The sequence below is a fragment of the Drosophila sechellia genome, chromosome 3R, assembly GCF_004382195.2.
Source record: "Drosophila sechellia strain sech25 chromosome 3R, ASM438219v1, whole genome shotgun sequence".
Classification (NCBI taxonomy): domain Eukaryota; kingdom Metazoa; phylum Arthropoda; class Insecta; order Diptera; family Drosophilidae; genus Drosophila; species Drosophila sechellia.
The window spans coordinates 16,797,335-16,816,305 of record NC_045952.1 but is presented as its reverse complement, the minus strand read 5'-3'; the positions used below and the strand labels follow the sequence as shown (position 1 = coordinate 16,816,305).

The following is an 18,971-nucleotide window of genomic DNA, read 5'->3' as shown; positions in this document are numbered from 1 at the left end:
AATTAAGACTGATTGAAACTGACTGATAACGTTTAAATTACCTGTTTACGCATATATTGGTATATGAATATACATTTTTAATAAATTTGTACCATAAGATTATGGTAACTATATTACTATATTATAGTAATAATTAATAAACAGCTTTGCAGTTCTTGACTGTGGCAAAGAGTACTGATATTCCAGAATATTAGTTATCTTATGTCAAAGCGAATTCTTAGTTAATACTCCAACCCTCGAAACGGTTATAAGCTGGTGGTCGATGTCTTGGATTATACTAGCACAAAGTGCTTTTAAGGCATCCGTGACACGAACCGTTTCAGGAAACTAACCGGTTAGCAACACGATTTTTAAACGTCCTAAATTTCTTTAAAATTAAAAGGTTTTTAAACAGTAACTTAGAAATCTTCTAAGATTGAAATAAATTTAAAAAAGGTCGGCTTAACTGTACTTATAGTTTTTTCATTTATTATTTAAGTTAATCACCTGAAATAGCCTTTATGCCGTTAGTCTCCTCCAATCTGTTGCATGCATTTGTTTTTGTTTATAAGTGACTCTCTGGGAGTCCTGCTTCATATTCAGCTCTCCTGCTGAATAGGGTTCACTGCACCTGCGCGGATAATTACGCCGGCTTTTTGCTCCCAATCGAAACCTCTCTAAGATTGTGATGCTGTGGAGATGAAAGGCATTCCCCCAATTCAGGCAAGTATTTAGCCGCGTGGCAACAGGACAGCGTCCAAGGCTTAGAATGGAATGCGCTGACAGACGGAGGTAATCCTTTGATGGGAATTTGGAGGTCTGATTCCCCGGGGGGTCGTATCCAGCACTCGGAGGATTTCATTGTCGCTAAACTTTTCAATGGGGCTGATTGGAAAGGGGCAAAACACGACTTCAACTCTGGGTTTGCATTCGAAAGTTCGTTTTTATGGCTCCAAATGAGGTTTCCAGTTTATTTATTTAGTTCGTTTTATGTTCTTCCAAGCCAGCGGAGTACTACTCAAGGGTGCTTCATTGTGTCAATAGCCTGAAATTGGATATGAAGTGCCTTCGATACTGTCAAACAGCCAGACAGACAGCTGCCATGAAGTGTACCCACTTTAATGGCTAAATCGAAGTTCAAAGGCGAGGGATTCTGGGTAAAAATATTTTGAAAATTTGCATTCATTTCGATTCCAGCCATTAGACGGCGTCCGTTGGCGTGGTCTTCAAAAACAAACGAACTCCATCTTTCGATTTGTGCAACCAAAAAAAGGGGATTCAAGTAACAAGAAATGTCTCAGACCATTTGTTTGTGTCTGCGTCTGAGCACTCGCCAAGATTTATGCCCTCTGTGATGGCAAACTCAGCGCGCTCATATTATGAAAATGTAAAAATGTAAGAATGTAAAAATATAAAAATGTGGAAATTTGAATTTACTCCCCCTTCTCGTGGCGCTGTTTCTGCCATTTCCTAATTTTCCACGCAAATGCATTTTATTTATTACGCAATTTGGGGATTTGCACTGCCAGCCGCAATTGTAAGCGACATGAAAGCGCTTAGACTCCGACTCCGGAGCGTTAAACGAAGCATTAGCCCCAGTGGATTACGGCTAATACCATTGTGCCCCGAGACGACGGCCGCTACGGGGCGTATACGGAATATTCCAAGGTACAACTCGAGCTGTTGCCTGAAAGGAATATGAAAATAAAAATGCTGCTTTTATGCAATGGCAAGGAATAACAACCGCATTGAGGTACACCATTTATACCATTACCATGATAGTATTGATTTAATTTATTTTTGTAGCATTTGACAGAATTCCTTTTAAACTGTCAATAAAAACGGGATAAATCAATGTATGCCAAGTTTTAAAATGTCGAATGATTTTGCTTGAACTTTCAAATTGGAGAGATTTCTCTAAATTTCCAGCAAAAAACAATTATTTTTACATGGATAACAAAAGAAGACCCACATTTTAATGTAGTTCCCCGCGGAACGGACGACTATTCGAAATTTTGGGTAACCATGGCAAGACAGCGACTTCTCTGCTCGATCCTTTCCAGAGGCGGAGCCCAAGTGCTGCGAAACTTCCAGTCATTTGTCCAGGGCACTCGCTTGGAGTACGTCTCCTACATCTCGCCGCGCAATCAGATGCAGGCGCCACCAATTGTGGTGATGCACGACCTCAATCTGTCACTGGAATCCTGGCGCCAGGTGGCTGTTAACCTCAGTCAGGTTGGATTGCGCCAGGTGATCACCGTGGATGCTCGGAATCATGGCCTTAGTCCTTACATATCCGGGCATTCGCCAATGCACCTGGCTGCCGACGTGGAAGCCCTAATGAGCCACCAGGGACTGAACAAGATCGTTGCACTTGGACATGGAATGGGCGGTCGGGCAATGATGACACTGGCACTCACCCAGCCGCAGCTTGTAGAACGGGTCATACTGGTGGACATCACACCGGCACCGGTGCCCAGTAACTTCTATCTCACCCGGCAGGTGTTCGAGATGATGCTCCAGGTGGCGCCGAGTATTCCCTCAAATCTATCACTTTCCGAGGGGCGCACGTTCATCCTGCCACTGTTCCAGGATGTGGTCCACGACGCCTCCGAGCTGCGTCGCATTATTTACAATCTGCGCAAGATGCAGGACAACACCTTCGGCTGGGCAGTTAATCCGCAGGCGGTTCTGAGCTCCTGGGGGGAGATGATGATTAATTACGAGGCCACTTTGGGCGGACTGCGTCCCTACATGGGCGAGGTCCTGCTCATCGCCGGTGCCCAGTCGGAATTCGTGACCACGACGAGTATTGCCGTGATGCAGAGATATTTCCCAAATACAGTGGTGCAGATACTGGATGCTGGACACTGTGTGTACGAGGATCAGCCGGAACAGTTTGTTGAACTGGTCGTGGAGTTCACTCAAACATGCTTAGTATGTTGAAGAAACGCAGCTTTGGTTAACGTATAAAGTGACTTTTATATAAAATTGGCATTGGTATATTGGCACTCAATATACTCCACCGATAATTGCGCTGTCAGCAGAATGGAAACCGCAGAAAAAAGGGCTGAATGGCATGACCATTTGTAGCGGTGCGGGTTGTTGCCAAAATCGATGGGAAATCAACGTGGCAGGCAATCGAACCGATACCGAGTACCCCACACAGGTGCTCCAAGTGGAAGCCAGGGAGTTTGGCACACAAAGGCCAATCCCTCAACCCGCCAATTTGCCAATAAAGCAGCTGAAGGCGAAGGTGAGGCGAAATGCGCCACAATGCGATACAATTTAGATTTATATGCTTTGTCTGATTTATTTGTATTGGACGTGTGGGCAATGGAGTCGTCTGTCTGACTGGCTTTTGGTCGTGTGTCTGCCCGTGCTTCAAAAGTCGATAATCTGAGTCCCGGCGAGTGGAGTGTTCATCTCCACCTCGGAGCAGCTCCTATTTGCTGGGTACTTTTGCTGAAATTGAGTCATGACTGAGATATGAATGTGCAAATGTACACAGCAGCAGCGACTTGAAGTTGTTTGCCAAAACTCCGTGCCTTTGTTCTGGCTTTAATGAGGATTACGTGAAATTTCATTATGCTTCGTAATAAATAAGTAGCAAGTCAAATAAACAGGGACTGACAAACACACACACATCCACACATTCCGCAATGAATGTACATGAGCATCTCAACTGGATGTGCGTACGTACCGAAACCATATTAAAATTTAGACACGTACACATTTTATTGCTTGTTATTTTGCTATGTGTGGCAGCTGCATAAGCCCAAACTGCTGTGGCACTGTGGCACTGTGGCTCAACTTCCAGGGTTTTCTGCTACCATGCACATCTATACTATAAGGCCTGGGGTCCTGACCTTAACTTCACCTGGGAGATTTGATAGCACAATATTATTCCATGGAAATAAACGAATTACCCTAAATATGAACCCCAGCTGAATACATACATATATTTCAGCGTTAAACGCTTAACAAAACCAAATCTATGATTATAAATGGCTATAATTGCTGCTGATGGACTTGGGGCATTATATCCTTACAAAGCCCCGTGCCCCGTAGAAGTGCAGTATAATACAGTTAAACAACTAGGTGCACTCATTCCATTGAAATGGATTGCAGCCTATGCTGAATGCATGCAATTCATCTCAATTAAATGTGTATTACATTTTATGAATATTGATTTTCAACGCCCCCTCCATTAATTCGACTTTGTGCGGGATGCGGATACTTCATACTTCATTGGCAGATATGTAGGTGTATAGGTGTTTTCGATACCCAATGCGCACCTTCCGATTCATGTCAGTTTATTGAGGTAGATTGCCGAGCTGAGCTGTGCTGCGTGTTTACTCTGCTCCAGCAGGCAGCCAATTCATTAGCTGCTCCTCCTTCGCCTTTGCTGCAAATGGAAGGAAAGACAACATGGATGCAGCACACAGTGTGTGTGTGCACTGAGAGATGCTGATGAAGAGTCATCCCTTTTGGCCACGCCATGGAATAACCGAACGCAGCGTAGTCATACATATACCAGCTTATATTCCGGGCCAATTGCTTTGCTGCGCTTTTGTCTTTTCAATTACGGACGAGCTTCAAAGTCAAACTTTTGTGCAATTATACTGGAAGACAATTTGCCCTGTCTCGATTTTTATGAGCGCACAAAAAGTTTTCCACCAGCGGAATAGGAACTTTCCCCGGCAACAGTTTCCATTTCGCTGTTGTTTTCCCTTCAAGACAGTTGATTTTTAATTTCGTGTCGGCGGTTCCCAGCTTCATTACTTCATTTCAACGGGGGAAATATTTGACGGGTTAAAGCAAAACTTTGCCGCTCTGAAGTAAAGCTGCTGCTGTTGAAGATGCTGACCCTCCTTCTTTCTTGGAAGTGAACATCCCAGCAGCGGGGGCTGCTAATGAAGCAGGGTCTTCCGTACAGGACACCGGATCCGAGAACCCGGAATCTGATGATAAGGTCAGCGGACTTGGTCGTAAAGAGGCGGCGGCCATAAAAGCCAATTGCTGGTGAAGATGATGTTTTCTTTTTTTTCCCCCGAACCGAGCTGGCGACAAACGTGGCACTTTCGTTTATCACGGTGGCTGGGTTTGAGTTCGGGTTCGGGATATATGAATAAACACGTCTTCAGAGTCCCCGCTCCGTTGGCAGGACATTATTCTTGACTGCCCTCCCATTCGGGATCCTTTGTGGGGTTAATGCGGTCGGTCATTAGTGGGGTAATTGGCAGCTAATTGGCTTGATGAGTACCAGTCATCTTGATTCATCGTGATTGGCCCGGCCACGGATGAGTCTTGTCTCCCAAAAATATGAGCTTAAGTTTCAGATCCCTATGGGAGTGGAGTTCTGCTCGAAGCTTTTAAATTGATTTCAGGTACTTTTATGCGCCATCCCACGCTGTGAAAATGTAATCAAAGTTTGCTGATTAAAGTGAAAATGTGCAGAAATTATGAATCAATTTTCCGAAGACGACGACAAGCGAAGTGCAAAGTCATCAGTGAGCTGCGAAAGTGGTTGGATGCATCCAGAGTTTTAGCCGCCAATCACGGAAATTTGCATAGTTCTCCGCGCTTTTAACTATGGACTACCGATGGAAAAACCAGGTCAAATCTCTTGAAAGGTGTGGATGTTGAAGTGCCAACCATTTCGATGTCCATATTGCATTTTTACCTTGGCTATTAATACATTTTCACTCAGTAAATTCCACATATTTGAATCAAATTAATCCTGCCGCTGTCGATTTTATTTTAAATATTTTCATTGGCACCAAATGGTTGATATGTGTGTTTTTATGTGAAGCAATGATATTGTTAATACTTCGGATTATATTATTTTAATGTGGATAAAAACACATCACCAACATTTTTTTTCGAGTCAAAAGTAATGCAAATTAAATGGTTTGCCATTTGATTGAAAAATGTGGCTGCCAAGTAGGCTATACAACACAATCTATCAAAGAAACTTAGATCCGGAACTCAGTTCATTTTTATACTCCTAGTGTCTGGATGTTATCAAAGATTTCAGTAGTTTTTAAAGGAATCGGTTCGTGTTTGATCAGCAGTAAAGGCCACACAACGAGGAGTTTTACCTATATTTTTTACCAACCATGGATAGCACGGCAGCCAGCGTAGTGTATACGAATTCTTTTTACGCTCTAAATTACTCGGACACCCAGCAGCCACAGCCACAGCTGCAGAGTCAGCAACAGATGTTCCACGCCAGCTACATCGTCGGAACCACATTGGGTTCTGGATTAGGATATAATCATGCACCTGCCCCCATTGCCCAGGCGAATGCCGCTTCCGGTTTGAGTCCCAGAGGCATGTACAGTGATCTCTACCGCTACGAGGATGGAAGCGGCGATGCCAGCGGATCCTTGCTTCTGGGCCAAGAGGATGACCAGTTCTGTGATGCAGAGGCAATCAACTCGCCGATGGCGAGTTCAGGCGAGTCCGTGAGCATTGACACAGAGCAGGAGCCGGAACTGGATCTTGAGATGAACCAATGTGAGATGGTGGAGCAGGAAGAGATGAATGGAGAAATGGAAATGGGGGAAATGGAGGAACTTGCAGAGGAGGTTAATGGCGAGCAGAGGCCGCCTATGTTACCCTGCATGGGTGGCAACACATCCTACATGGTGTTCCCGCGCACCGCCGCCGACTACATGCCTCGCCTGGCGCTCCCGCGGCATAGTCCCTATATAAGCATCGGTCAGGAGCAGTATGTGATCCAGGCGGAAACCGTGTTCGTGCTGGGCATGCGCCTCAATGTGACCAAGAACGACATCATCCTGTTCTTCGGCAAAGTGGGCATTATCAAGATGGACGAGTCGACCAACAAACCGAAGATCTTCGTCTACAAGAACAAGATAACGGGGCGCTCCAAGGGTGAGGCCACTATAACCTATGTGAGTCCATTCTCCGCACAGGCGGCGATTAGTTGTCTGAGTGGGGCCAAGTTCATGGGACAGCTGGTCACCGTCCTGCCCGCCTACCTGTCCACCCGGAGGGGCAGTGTCCGGTACAGTTATCCGCGAGAGCTCAACGCGCCGGAGCACCAACGTCGCCAGCGGGCGATGAAATGGAAGCCGGCCATCGACAATTGGGTGTGCATGCTCTGCCGGAACAGCAACTTCGTCTGGCGTTCCAGCTGCAACAGATGCCAGGCGGACAAGGTGGTCGCTCCTCAGAATAACGAGGGAAGTTCCTTGGCAGGATCACGCGAAGAGGACGGTGCCCCTCGTCGTTGGCGGCCATACAGGAGCGACTGGCTGTGCAATATTTGCTATAATTTGAATTTCTGGTACCGGGCGAAGTGCAATCGTTGCCACGCCCTGCGTTCCGATGAAACGAAGAGTTCCGAGTCGACGGAGGAGGATACCTGGGAGCTGCTTCTGAATCCGCCCATTTCAGAGTAGAAACAGTCCAGTCCACCTCATTCTGTCTGTGTCTGTATCTGTACGTGTTATCTGTTTTGTGTATCCGCATATATTTGTACGAAGGACTCTTCTGCCTTCTGCATCCTGCCCCTCCCGGACTTCTAAAAATTTCAAGTGATTGGAACGCAAACTGCGTCGTGATATCCAGATGTAACTTCAATTGAATTGAATCGATTCGATGCGATGTCCATGAGCTTGTGAGCCCCATCCAAGAACAGCAAGAGCCAAGAACAAAAGACACCTAAATTCCTGTTAATGCAGGTCTTTGAGAAAGGTGTTTGAATGCAATGCCGCCACCAAATGCCCGCCGAACCAGTCTTTGTCCCAGAGATCCTCAGATTGCGGGACAATGCAACTTGCTGAATGGTAATCCACTTAATCCGGGTAACTGAATATTTTACCCAGGCACAAAAGGCAACCGGACCCACCTGGCCAGCTCTAAACGTTTAATGAATTTATTTACTTTCCCGACGCCCGCAGTCAGTGGCTCAGTGGCTCATTGGCTCTGTGGAACTGCACTGTAAATCGAAATATTAGTTTCAATGAAATCTAAATTGTTTAATAAAATTAATCTTCTATTCATTTATTTATAGAAAGGGTGAACTTCGTGGCTTTAAACTATCACAATGAAATTTTAAAATTCCTGAATCCCCCACAGCTAATCCTTGCCAATCCGACGCAGCTTGTTATTTTTCTTTGTGCAGTGGCATCAAGCCACTTGAATCCATGTCCCACAAGTCGCTGGCCAGCCTGATCCTCCTTCTCCTTTCTATCCACCTCGTCCTTTCCTGTCATGTGATTTAATCAAACTTTGCGACAACAGCTTGGCTGGTTGGTAGATGGTGCGGCTGGTGAGTTGCTCTTTTGGCTGCACCCGCAGTTGCGGCTGCCCTCGTCTGCCGCACTTCGTCCTGGCGCATGCCACGCCCCCTGCTCCATTCACCTGTTCACCAGAGGCAGCGCCAGGCAGACTTTGTGTTGTGCATTTACTTTGCACTTTCTTCCACGCGAGCGGACAAGGCACCTGGTGGGAGCTGTGGAGTGGAGTCCGGACTCCATCGCCCGTAGTCCATAGTCCATAGTCGGTTGTGCTTGGTCTGCCGCCTGCGGGGTATTTGCGTAGCTGCAGGTGTTGCTCCGTCTACTGCTGCTCCTGCTCCTCCTCATCGTAGCCCTCCGAAAGCCCAACCCAGCCTGGTAAACCACCAAACCCGCCCACAGTGTCGCCGATTTAAGTGGCAGCCGGGGAGTAAATGCAATAAACACCATTAGCTGCAACGACTCCGTTGGTCGTCGCTTGTTGGTCGTTGGTCGTCGTCGCTCCGTGCGCGTTTCTCGCCCAGTTATCCTCTGGCCAGGAAAGTTCACTGCGAACTGGGCCATCAAGGTACGAGTTAGTGGAAAAACGTGGCAGGAGCGGAAGGAGTGGAGGATGGGGAATCTGGGGAAATGTTGCCGCATCAAAATGCAAACGCGAAAGGTGAAAAGAGTCTTAAGTGAATTGAATGGAAAACTTTCAAACTGCGGGCGCCATCAACTTTCGGTGCAAGCGGCTGGCAGAAAGTTTCTGAAGCCTGATTTGTTTATAGTTTTCAAGATTGTCGACTTTTGTGACCCAATTCAGCCTTTACTTCAACATAATTAGACCAACTTGGTTAAAATTGGCTATTACGCAAGCCATCATCAAAATTTCCAGAGCACAATTTTTTTAATTCTTTTTTTTTAAGTAAAAAGGCAGTTTTTTTTATTGATGATATCATTAAAGATTTGCTGTTTGGATGGTATTATTTATTTTTGGTATATATTTTCTAAACTTGTTAGTAGGCCTAGAAAATACTCTAAGTCAGTTAAATAGAAGACAAGGCTTTACAAGACAATACAAGGCAATCTCACACAAAAAACATAAATACCTAAACACAATGCACAAGAACTTCCAAACTCTGCAAAACACTAATCCATCCAGCATGAAGAAGGCCAATCCCAAGGAAAAGTTATTTCCCATTCGCCTTGGCTTTTATAGGAACCCCAGCGAGTATGCCGATCGCACGACCAGCGATCGCGATTATGGGTTGAAAAGTTCCAAGGGATCTGGAACGCCATTTCCGCAAAAATCGAAGAAATTAGATACGGCGGCACTAACGGCCAAGTTGGAGACGGATAGTCTGCTCCGATCTGAATTAAGCGACTTATCGGTTGTCATCTCCGATAGCAAGATGTCCTCAGAACCACAAGTGGCATCCATAACTACAACCGAACCAACGTTTGAGATGAGACGAAAGCAATTTGACGAGGGCGAGTTCACCATCTGCAAGGGTCGCAAATTGAGCCAGGACTTCCATCATGTAGACGAAGATGAAAACCATGCAGTTCACACAACGCTGAATGCCAAGGATAACATTCCCTATAGCAATTTCATGGATCTGAAGAATTTCTGCGACCAGAACAACATTAAATTTTGCAAGGGTTTCGACGGTTAGCGTTCAACACTGTTGTCATCGAATTAGGAGCGTGAATAAAGTGTAGGAGTCGGGAATTCCATCTTCGCATCTCCAGCATCACCATTTCCACCAACTGTCCCTCTTGAAAGTGTCACTCACGGAGGATAAATGGTGCCAAGTGCAGCGGAAAAACCAGGATGCTAGTGAGAGTGAAGGGTTTGCGAAGAGGCCCGACTGGGAGATACCTGCTAAACACTTTTCCAACTGCAAAAAATATTTAATTCAATAATACAATAATAAAGGGTTCCTATCTTATACATGTGCAGTAAAAGGACACAATTCTTGTACTATATTGCCAAATAATATCTTTAATAATACAAATAATATTTTAAAATTGAATATCAAATGAGACATCAACAAACATTAAATACTTAAAATGTTCTTCAACTGATTTGTCTTAAATCTGTTTCTGGAAGACTTTGCACCCAAGTGCTTTGTGCATACCTCTTCGCGTTTTCCAGGACGCAGGCACAAAGACAGAAATCCACTTGGCTTCACCCACATCCCGGCATCAGGAGGAGTACGCCGCCTTCCAGCATCTGCGGTTCATTGTACTTTACGAGTATTTTCAGCGTGCTAAGCTTGCGACTTCCGCGTGTTTTTGCCGTACTTTCCGTCTGCCATTTTGTTGCGTTTTTGCGTCGTTCCCGCTGCTATCCAGCTCTCATCCTCTTTGTGGGCCCGGACACGAAAGGCATCGAACAATGGAACAGGCAGCGGTGCTGAAATGTTTGGCTGTGAATTATGGCGGCAGAGATCGACACCGTTTCTAAGCTCCGATTGGCGTGGCTGTGACAGTTTCGAAGGTTCGCTGCATACGAGCATATCGCGTATACGCAGCGTTGTGCCGTTCGGTTTTTGGCTGTCATATTGCAAACGACACGCCTGGGAAGCAGTGGAGTCAGTGGAATCAACGGAATCGGGGAATCATCAGAAGCCCCGAACACCGAACCGACTGTCTATTTTGGTCTGCGGTCGCCGTGCCCCCTCCCCGAAAAAGTTGGCCGGACACAAAGTCGCACAGTCGTGGCCACCAACAAAAACGGATGCCCTGACAGCTGTTCGTGTTTTTCGGTCGGTCTGGTGTGGCCGGGAAAAACTGCAGAGAGCAAACAGCAAATTGGCAAAGGCCGTCACATTAGCGCCATTTTCCACTCTGCGGTCATAATTCACTGAAATTAATTGTCGCATTCGAGTTCTGCGCGGTCGCGCTGTGAGCAACTTTGGCGGCTATTTTCGCTGGTCTTCTCTGAATTCTGAATCCGGTCTCCGATTTCCCCGGTGTCCCCGGGGTGCTGTAAATATGCTTTGGCTATTCGACTTGTATTTAAGTTCTTTGCTTCGGGAAGCGGAAATTGTTAAAGAGCTGGATTCGCGGGCATTAAGCGAATTTGTCTACATTTAAATCAAAGCCTTCCACTTGAGGAACTTCGGGAGCTTGCCAAAAGTATTTGGCCGTATCCTCGGAGTTAGGCTGAATGCCAAGGGTTTTTCGCCAGCAATGTCCTCCAAGGCATACCTCGTCTAATTTTAGGCCAACTGAAAAAAGGCCAAAAATTATGCAAAACATAATAATAAAATTTAATAAAAAATACCGTAGCAATACCGGGTCCGGCCATTCCCTGGATTGTCCCAATGTGTAGTGGCTGCCGCTAATGCTGCAACATTTTATGCAAATACTTTTCGGAGTGGCCCCGGTCCAGAAAGTGGACCCGAATCGCCAACAAAGCGCCCGCCGCTTTTCCGCTTTTTCGCTTTTACCAGCTCTCTTTATCAGGTATTTGTTTATGCAGCTGCCAAGTGGAGGCTTATTTTATTACATTTCTTCGGCGACTTGGGCCCGTTTATTCAAATGGCTTTTGAAATAGGCAAGTAAGTACTTGGTAAGTAAATTTCGGGCACCACCTGCTTACCTTCAATCGGCTGCCTCTCGTTCACATAAAAATAAGTTGGGAGACAACGATGTCATTCAAGGTCTGAACAAAAAGTTGAAAACTTTGCTTTGTTTTATTCGTTTCGGGTTATAAAATGAAACGAATGTACGCGAATTTCAGGGCTCTTTTGAAAGTCGCGCAAACACGGGCGCGCCATCAGCCACGCCCATTTGGGGAAAAGCTGGGGCGTGGGCGAATTAAAGCTGAAGTTTTAAACAATGGGTATATAATAAAATTGTTGTTACACGTATTAAACTGAACATCTGTGTGATAAAGAAATAATGACTATAAGAAATGAAAATAGATAGTAATATAAATATCTATATGAAATCTACAAAACTATGATTGTAAATTCAGATTCCCACCAACTTCTTTTGACCCCTTTTTTTGTGCTCCATTTTAAACCCTTCATTCATAATTTTTGCCAAAAATCTAGGGTCTTTGCCCACAGTAAGCCCACTGCCGATCTGAATGCCCCCGGAAACAATAAAATTGCCGCGTTCACAATGTGCCCAGAATAAAAAGTGCTTATTACGCCGTATAGTTGACTACTGCCTTTTGTCGGCAAACAGCGGAAGCTGCGGCAACAATTGAAATAAATGAATTGGGGTAAAGGATTGCTGGGCAAACATAAAGCGGATTTAGTGGAATGGGTAGGGATTTGGCCCGATTAAGGATTAAATTTGGAGTGCAGAGGAGGCTAACGTAGCCACTTTACAGTCTCTCCTTATTGTTTATAGCCCCGCAAACTCTTGGGACGCAATGCATCAATGGTGGAATAAAATTTGGTAAGCAAAAGCATCTGCTGACTTAAACAGTTGCATTCAACCCTTGCCATATATTCCGGTTTCTTGTTTTTTGTTTCGATGGCAACTCGCAACTAAGCCTATTTCAGAGCCCACCGGCTGGGAGGCCAGAGAAGCTGGCACCTATTTCAAACTCAATTAAACACGAAAAGGCCAGAGAGTCGACATCCTAAGCCCCACTCCTATGGCCACTCCCACTCCCAACTGCCCCATCACATCGCAATCCCAATCCAGATTCTCCAGCCTGGGTTTTTCATTCGGTGTGTCATGAAATTCTGCACGGTGGACACAGCTGTTCTTTATGTGGGTGCCAGCGATGGTGAGCTAGCGGGGCTGGTGGAGCAGTTGGGGATTGGAGTAGTGGGTTTATTGTGAATGCTGTCTGCCCGGGTGGATTAAATATTTGAATACAGTTCCCAGCGTGTCCTGGCCGGGTGTTTCAATTTGATCTCATTTAAGGGGCTTCAAGCCACATTCACCCAAGTCCTTGGGACTGTAACTAAGTAAAGGGCTTTTGGTCAGCCCCGAAACTTTTAATAAGAGTTTGGCAGACTGTAACCTTGTTATTGTGGAGAACTCAGGGAGCTCAGGCGAATGTGTAATTTTACATAAAATTAAAATCAATTAGGCTGCGAACTGAAAAAAACTGAAAAAAATTTTGCAAAACTCCAAGTTTTTTTACAGGACCTTAATTTTAAATTATTTTCATTTTAGAGTTTCACATTTTTAGAGTTAAAGATCCGCATTTATTCCCATCTGCTTGAATCCTTTCTATGGTCCTGGTCGTCTATCCTTTGGCATGGAATTTAAGTTCCCCCTTCAAAATCAGCAAAACAAGCAAAGACAACTCCATATCAACAAAAAGCACACAAACACAATTGCCGATTAGAATGTTTGCTGTGTTCCGGTCATTTGCATACATTTCCCATATTCGAGCTGTGCCAAACAGGCACATACACAGATTCGGGAACATGGATACGTGGACACATGGACACATGGACACTGGGACACGTGGACACCTTTTTGACCCAACCAGCTTTGCATTCAAATTCGGTAAGTGACCCGCATGGTGGCCATGCATAATTAGAGCCAGCTTGGGGCCTTGTTATGGCCCAAATATTTGGCTTGTAAATTGATTTCGCTTCGGAAGTTATTGTGGCATGTGTGAAATCCTGTGACAAAATCAAGGATATCAGGGGACAGCAAATTAAAGAACACATCAAAGTCATAGCCATGCTATTCCAATAAAGTTTGAAGTATTGTTTAAAGGTTGGTTTAAGCTCAGTTTTTGTCGTTTAGTTGAAAAATTGTATCTTTAGAAGATTTCATTTACCTGCATGTATAGGTAATACTATACAGATATACTTCGGTTGTCATATTTCAGATATTAATTGCCATAAAAACTGAAATTAAATAATTAATACAATTAGCTGATGTCCTAATGGTCGTTTTAATATATATATTTAATTTTTTTCCTTTATGAAATTCTATTGCTGCCTGACAATCATCAATTCGAACTGATTGCCAAATACACCTGTTCAGCGATGCTTTTTATGGCCCCGAAAAACAGAACAATTATTTTGGAGTCAACAAACCAGGAGAGCCAGCCACCCCAATCCTACCACCCATCCCACATCGATTCCCATCCGGAGACCATCCAATTCCCATACCATTCCCATTTCTGATTTCCGATCCCAATGCGAACTGTCCTTTTGCTGACCAGTGTGCTGTGGAGCGGAAAGCTTGCCAATTATTGTGTGCAAAGTCCATAAATAATGTGGGTGGCATTGATGCAGAGAGCGGTGTGAGTGGGCTGTGCTTGGGATTCAAGAAGAGCTCCAAATGATGCCACTTGCATTGAGTGAGCAGCTTCCTGCTCCCCCTCGTTCCGAATCTAATCTACATTTATGCCGCCTGGATTCCCGGAAAGCAGCTTCTTCGCCTTGCAACTGCCTACTGGCTTCAGGAGCTCTGTTTGTCCCCGGCACACATTTCGAGTGTTTTGTTTATGTGGAGCACACATTTCCAAGCTGAAGACATGGAGCCGTCGTTTGCATAATAATTTAACTCATTACCCACGCCCACTCCCTCCATTCAGCATCCAGCAGCTTCAGCTCCAGCTTCAGCTTGGGGTTCTGCTCCTTATGGGCCAGAAACTAAATAAGCATAAGTAAGACACATTCATTTGCCAGACGAGTTCTCCTCGTCGGTTGGGCAAAGGATTTGCGCCGCCCTGGAGCACTAACGAGGTAATTTCGAGGCTCGGCTCGGCGAGGTCAAGATGTGAAGACGACGACACTTGCAAAGGCACCAAGCTCCCAGCTCCCACGACCCAGCACCGCCCACTTTCACGCAGGCGGTGATGAATGCATTTCTGTTTGGGTCGCTCATTACGCATACGACACGTGCGCCCGTCTCCCAAAACGTTGTGGCATTTAAACTGTTTCACAGAAGCGCTTACCTCTGCGCATGGTGTTGGTGTCGGTCTGTCAACATAATTGATTTGGCCTGCCACGACAATCGATAGCCAGTCGCCTTGGGCAACTTTTGCCTTCATTTTGCATACTAGTTGGCCCGAAGTTCACTACTACAGCGGCTAACGATGCACATAAAGTGCTGCAGGTGAAAGTTTCGTGGCCTGCGTTGCGGTTCCTCAACCTGCCTCCATCCAAGTTGCAAGTTCCGCGTTGCAGCATTGCATTGTCCAACTTTTTATTGCCTGCGCGGTGCTCCAGTTTCCGAGATGGAAATGGTAAGAAAAACTATGGATAAATTACTTTTCCCTTACTGGCTTTTTAAACTACTTAAAAGGCATTTACTTGCTTACAGTTTCCTGAATTTCGCATGGACTTTAATGTTGCAGCTATAAAATAAATAAAAGACGGGATTATAAAAGGATTTGTACAATTACACTTATAGGCAAGCGTATGTCATATAAATGGAATTGAAATGTATTTGTTGCAAATAAATCTGACAAAAAAATTCAATGGGAAACAAAGAAGGTTTGAAATATTTATCCCACAGGTTGGCATATGTAGATCAAATGTAGATGATTCTGTGAAGTTTAGTATCTGTGTTAGAGCATTGTCATCCGCACTTTAAATCGCCAGCTTAATAAATAGCCCAGAACACAATACAATGGGGAATCGAGAAATCAACTAGTTTTTCCTACAGTTTCAGTGCTTTTTATGCGTTTCCATTTTCCCCCTGCGGAGTGGGAATATTCTTGTACATTTTGTGCTGATTCTCGCTTTCCTGTAATCTCTCCCTCTGTCTCCCAATCGTAGCATTTCTCGTTTTCCTGTCCAGGTCAGTGTCGCCACCCAAGAGCTTTCACATCCCGGCGAGCTGTTTTGTCCCGGGCTACGCCCTTTCAGAGCTCATCCCGCATTTTCCGCTTCTTTTGCCCGGCAGCGCCTAATGCAACGGCAATTCACTTAACTTACTCAAGTCGTTGAGGGCATAACTTCCGCTCCGCATACCAGTAAAAGACCATCCAATCCCCATCCCAATCCGCATCATCCCGCCACTCCGGTTACTGTCTTAATGCCAATGCTCATGCTCACACATTCCCGGGCAATCCTCATACGCGTTTAGCAATCCTTTTCCTTTGGTTCATGCAATTGTGCACTTTACTTAAGTTACTTTACTGCATGTGAGGTTGCTTAAACTAGTTGGATTACTTTGGACAAGGAAAGCAGAGTGTAAGTCGAAGTCGTTTGAATAGAGTAAATATTTACAGAATACGATGCTCGTTTTATTTGAACAGCTTTTGCTCGAATAAATGAGATGATATGGTTAAACATGGTTTGCAGCTAATCCAAGTTCCTTAAATATTCTTTGGACTGCACTTTGGCGGCGTCTATTACCGTTTCATGGTCGTTAGTGAAATTGGTTTAACTAGATCAGTGAGTTGCCACCAAAGTGCTAATTGCACTGGTTTCGGGTCTTAAAAGCCTCTTTGGCCAAGACAAACAAGCCGCCGCCAGAAGAAAGTGAGTGAGTTGAGGTGTGAAAACGCATGGCTCAGTTCACCACTGATTCTCGAGCCGAACGGAAGCAAAATGAGACTAGAAGTTGCAATATACGCGTTCCTCAGCTGGATGCACTTGTGCTCCGCCGATGGCCATCTGAAACGCTTGAGCAGATCATTGATCTTTCCACCAACGAGTCCCACGCGTGTGCAGTTCATCGGTGGCATTGGTATTCCGGTAGAGAACCTGCACTTTGAGTCGGTTACCTCGGGCTATGTGCTCAAGGCGGAGTACTTTCTGCCCACCAACTCCACGGAGATTACACGGGTCTACCTCAAGCCGATGGCCATAACGGGCAGGGAGAAGGAGTCCCCCTATGGAGCATTATATCGTTGGATTATTTACCGCGGCATCGAGATGGTCATCGAGAACATGGGCTTGCCCGGCCGTAGTTGTCTCCTCCGGCTGATTTGTGAGCATGCCGCACTGCCGCTGAACCACGAATCCGGCCTGCTGGGTGAGATCATGGACATAGTGCTGCGGCCCTCCAGTTCGGTGGACCAGCTGGGACAAAGCTCGGATCGGGAATACCACACATCGGAGCACTTTGGCAAGAGGGGCGGCGACTGCCAGGCGGCCTATGCCAGCAGGTGCAAGAAGTCGCCCATGGAACTGATCAGCCTGCTGCTGGAAGTCAATGAATAAATACTTAACTCCCACTGAACAAGGCTGTTTCGTTTCGAATTGAATTGAATGTCAGGTCACAATGGAGTCACGTGGTGCCACAATTAGGGTGTGACAATTACAAAGTTGATAAACATTTTAATTAGTTTTGGCGCACTGGCTGCGTGATCTGCCTGCGAATCACCATCAATTGTAATTAGGGACACGCTGTCAGACGGGTCGTATGCGTAATGTGGGAAATCAACATGCAAACAGGATCACTAGCGTACTTAACTCGCTTAAATTTAAATGGCATGCACACAAACAGTTTGCCTGAATTATGGGAAGCCCGAAATATACGGTCTACTCATTAAGTAATCCAGAACACGTATGTATAGGACACCTCCTAATGGGCTTAGTGAATTTGGCCAGTTGGCAATGTAGGATGGGATGGGAGATGGGAGCTGGACAGCCGTGAAATAATTACACACACCCACATACAGAGCACAACATTCAATGAAACGCGACCGGAATCGGGCAGGCGGAATCGCCCATCCGGCGATTGCTGATGGCATTTCAATGCCAGAATGTGGAAATGAGTTTAATATTAATTAACAGCACGTCAACGCGTCCAGCGGGCGGTAAACACAGCACACACTGGGCCATTGAGTTTGGGTCATTAGTCGAGCGGTCTGGTGTTTGTTTTAAAACATTTGCCCATTGGGCACTCGCATGGCTGGAACATTGAAAGTTCCCCAGGGCGGGTGCCAACCATAAAAACAACAATATAGAAATAAAATTCTTTGAAAACCTATCGGGGCACGGAGGTTGGGTCCATTTGTCTTCAATTTACAACTGCCCCGGGGCCAGTATGTGTGGTAAATTATTTAGCAAATGCAAATGCAATTTTTCAGCTGGGTGCGGACCATATTTAGCCCCAGGCTTGGGATGCCCATTCAGAGCGATCAGTGGATGTTTTCCTTATATCTCGAAATAATAAGTGAGTGGCCAGGCAAACATGTTTGTCCCACTCAAGGGCATCTATGCAAAAAAGGAAACCCCTTTTTGCTGCAGCTATTTATTAATATTTTCCTCACTTTAACTTTTCCCCGGGCGAAGTTCACACATCGTAAGGGAAAATTCCATCGTTCATTAATTCTGCAGCAATTTCCCGACAAAGCTGACATATGAGGCGTTTCCTGTCCGGTCCAGCTCCTCGATCCCGGCCCCTCGCCCCCTTTAAGCTTTGAATATGCTAACTGCAAGCCTTTTGCACTAAACATAATTTAAAGGCCGGCAGCAAAGTAGGGTCCACCTCCTGTCCTGTCGAAGGCGACTGCCGTTTTGTAGTGCGGAATTTATGGGCAAATGTGGAGATAAACTTGCTGTCATTTATCAACGACCCATTGCCGGATTGGAGTCCGGCTCCACTCTCCTGCCGAGCGAGACCGGCCGGGTGCCGTCGCCTTTTGAAAACATTTTGACTTGAAATGATTACGCCAAAAACTCAACAGATAAAGCCCGGAGCACGGAAGCGACCATAAATCAGTAAGTAAATGTGACTTCCTCGGCCTGTGAGTTGGACTCGAACTCGGACGCTCCGTTGCTCCTGTGCACACGATGGATGCTCATGATGAGCCAGGGTCGTGGTATCCGGACGGAG

The 18,971-nt window shown here is 45.5% G+C and overlaps 4 protein-coding genes across 4 annotated transcripts; all 4 read left to right on the top strand.

The window, feature by feature from the left end:
• The first annotated feature begins 1,860 nt into the window (after positions 1-1,860).
• LOC6606784 (protein ABHD11) lies at positions 1,861-3,394 on the top strand. The gene has a single exon (XM_002031545.2). The coding sequence runs from the start codon at positions 2,005-2,007 to the stop codon at positions 2,923-2,925; it is 921 nt and encodes a 306-aa protein (XP_002031581.1). The 5' UTR covers positions 1,861-2,004; the 3' UTR covers positions 2,926-3,394.
• A 2,557-nt stretch (positions 3,395-5,951) lies between these two features.
• Positions 5,952-8,019, top strand: LOC6606783. The gene has a single exon (XM_002031544.2). It carries the CDS (start codon positions 6,102-6,104, stop codon positions 7,410-7,412), a length of 1,311 nt encoding a protein of 436 aa, XP_002031580.1. The 5' UTR covers positions 5,952-6,101; the 3' UTR covers positions 7,413-8,019.
• A 1,197-nt stretch (positions 8,020-9,216) lies between these two features.
• On the top strand, positions 9,217-10,250 carry LOC6606782. The gene has a single exon (XM_002031543.2). It carries the CDS (start codon positions 9,353-9,355, stop codon positions 9,908-9,910), a length of 558 nt encoding a protein of 185 aa, XP_002031579.1. The 5' UTR covers positions 9,217-9,352; the 3' UTR covers positions 9,911-10,250.
• A 6,481-nt stretch (positions 10,251-16,731) lies between these two features.
• LOC6606781 lies at positions 16,732-17,359 on the top strand. The gene has a single exon (XM_002031542.2). It carries the CDS (start codon positions 16,736-16,738, stop codon positions 17,348-17,350), a length of 615 nt encoding a protein of 204 aa, XP_002031578.1. The 5' UTR covers positions 16,732-16,735; the 3' UTR covers positions 17,351-17,359.
• The last annotated feature ends 1,612 nt before the right edge of the window (positions 17,360-18,971 follow it).